This window comes from Mytilus edulis, chromosome 11 (assembly GCF_963676685.1).
Source record: "Mytilus edulis chromosome 11, xbMytEdul2.2, whole genome shotgun sequence".
In the NCBI taxonomy this organism is placed as follows: Eukaryota; Metazoa; Mollusca; class Bivalvia; order Mytilida; family Mytilidae; genus Mytilus; species Mytilus edulis.
Genome location: NC_092354.1, coordinates 25,282,266 through 25,284,698, shown reverse-complemented (window position 1 = coordinate 25,284,698; position 2,433 = coordinate 25,282,266). Strand labels below are relative to the sequence as shown.

At 37.6% G+C, this 2,433-nt stretch overlaps 1 protein-coding gene across 1 annotated transcript; it reads left to right on the top strand.

Annotated features, from left to right (window-relative positions):
* The first annotated feature begins 253 nt into the window (after positions 1-253).
* Positions 254-1,453, top strand: LOC139494113 (3'-5' ssDNA/RNA exonuclease TatD-like). The gene has a single exon (XM_071282287.1). The coding sequence runs from the start codon at positions 254-256 to the stop codon at positions 1,451-1,453; it is 1,200 nt and encodes a 399-aa protein (XP_071138388.1).
* The last annotated feature ends 980 nt before the right edge of the window (positions 1,454-2,433 follow it).

Genomic DNA, 2,433 nt, shown 5'->3' with positions numbered 1-2,433 from the left:
AACCTAAAAGGCAGATAGCTATCAGAGGTGAGGCTACAAATGTCCGCTTGAGACACAGTGTGATATTTACTTTCACACATTTACCAACCCAAGAAGACACACCATTCAAACTCATCTACCATGGTATGTGGCGCCAGAGACTGCCTGTTGGATTTGTGGTACTCAGGAACAGACAGCCAATTTCCTGAACAAGCACATAACTCGCTGTCATCCCACAAATGCCATTGATGCTACCTTTAAGAACAGAGAAGTGATGTACGCTGAGCTAATGAACGGTCTTCTACGAGAGTTAGCACGTTCATTAGGTACTTCCTACCCAGTAGGCCTTGAAGAGAAACTGAATGCCATAATGAGAATTAGGACACAATTGCCGCCTACAGAATTCCATATTTCTGAAGTTAAACTCGTGGATTCTTTCTTGAAATTGAATTGTATGGAACCTGCTGCTGATTACAAAATTCCTGCCACTCCACTAATGGAAATCTATCATATTCTTCACTGGAAAATTCTCAAAAATCTCATTGGTTATTTGAATTCAGACGAACAACTTTGGCTTCTAAAATTCGAGGAAAGAAAGGACAAAGACGGACTTCAAATTGGACAGTTGAGCACAAAGTTATCCGGACCACTACCCATCATAGACTCTCACTTCCATCTAGACCAACTATGTAGGCAGATGGGTAGTGGAGCTTTCCAGGATCTGGATGACCTCGGCTCCCAAAGCATTTATAAGACAGAACTGAAATATGCCATTGCTAACTTTGTTTTTCCGTCAGCTTGGCCAAACTCAGCACAGCGCAGCGAATTCAGGAAAGATAACCGTTTAAGATTCACCTTTGGCATTCATCCTAAAATTATAAGCTCATCATCAACTTCATCTTTGGACCATAATTGGACTGATCTTCAAAATTTATTAAATTCAACAAAAACAGTGGCAGTAGGAGAGATTGGTTTAGATGATTCTACCAACCCTTCAAGGAGAGATTTCAACCGACAAATTACATATTTTAGAAAGCAACTGTATTTGGCAGCAGCATTGAATTTAACTATCGTTATACACTCAAGAGGAAAGCCATCACTGCATGAACATGTTTTGGCCATTCTAAGTGAAATATGCAAACCGGACCAATTAATTCATTGGCATTGTTTCACATGTTCTACTCAACTGTACTCAGCAGCCGTCAGTCAATTCTCTAACATTGTTTTTGGCATTACCCCATTTATTTTGAAGAACCGATACTCCAATATTGTAGAAATTGTGAAAACCTTTGGCATTACACGTTTAGTTTTGGAATCAGATGCTCCATATATCCCACTACATTCTCACACCATTGGAAACCCTTACTCCGTTCATGCAGTTGCACTTAAAATATCTGAACTTTTACAACAACCCATTGAAGATGTTTTCAAAATTACTACCGAAAATTCAAAGAAAATCTATAAATTACAGTGAGATATAAATACTTGTGACTTCTTATATATATGTACATATTTTTTATGTGGACCTATAGTAATATTACTTCTTTAAAAGGATTTAAAGAATGTTTAAATGATGGACATTTATATGTATATATGTAATTAAATTCCTTGGTGGAAGGAATAAGATAGGAGGATGAAGAATCAGGAGTAATTTATGATATGCGGAATTCTAGTGTGTGACAGCTGTGCTGTCCATCTAGGATTTTGTGTAAGGATAGGAGGATAAAGAATCAGGAGTAATTTATGTTATGCGGAATTCTAGTGTGTGACAGCTGTGCTGTCCATCTAGGATTTTGTGTAAGAATAGGATCATCAAGAATCGGAGTAATTTGTGTTATGCAGAATTCTAGTGTGCGACAGCTGTGCTGTTCACCTAAAGTTTTGTGTAAGGAAGGAGATCGGAATGGTGAAGGAACGTTCACAGCCACACCTGTCATTCCGACAAGTCATTAACATTTAATAACATTGAATTATATTTTTAATATTTGGAAATTCGCAATAACGTGTTATGTATATCAAGACATGGATAAAAATGAAAATTCTGCGGATAGGAACATTACTGCAATTGCCTCCACAATCCAGAGAATGATCAACAAAAAGAAGATGACAGGGAGGAGTGTAGTGAATCTCAGAGGTGCTCCTACTCTCAGGAGAAATATATATACTTAGCCGGAAGTGAGATCGTGCAATTCGGGGCTTCCTGTTCTAACCCATGGTCTATGTCTGAGGTGTGTTACACAGCTCCTACAAGAAGTCTAGATATTATAGAAGCTACGCTAATCTGACAGTTATTGTTGGTAAGTTATAAGCAAGCCCACACAAACACAGGACACAATTTCGTTGTATTTATCTATGAAATATTGTCTTCATTCATCAAAAATATAACCCCCCTTTAACAAGACATAATTCCATAGTATTCATCTGTGAAATATTGTCTATAAACAGACACAATTT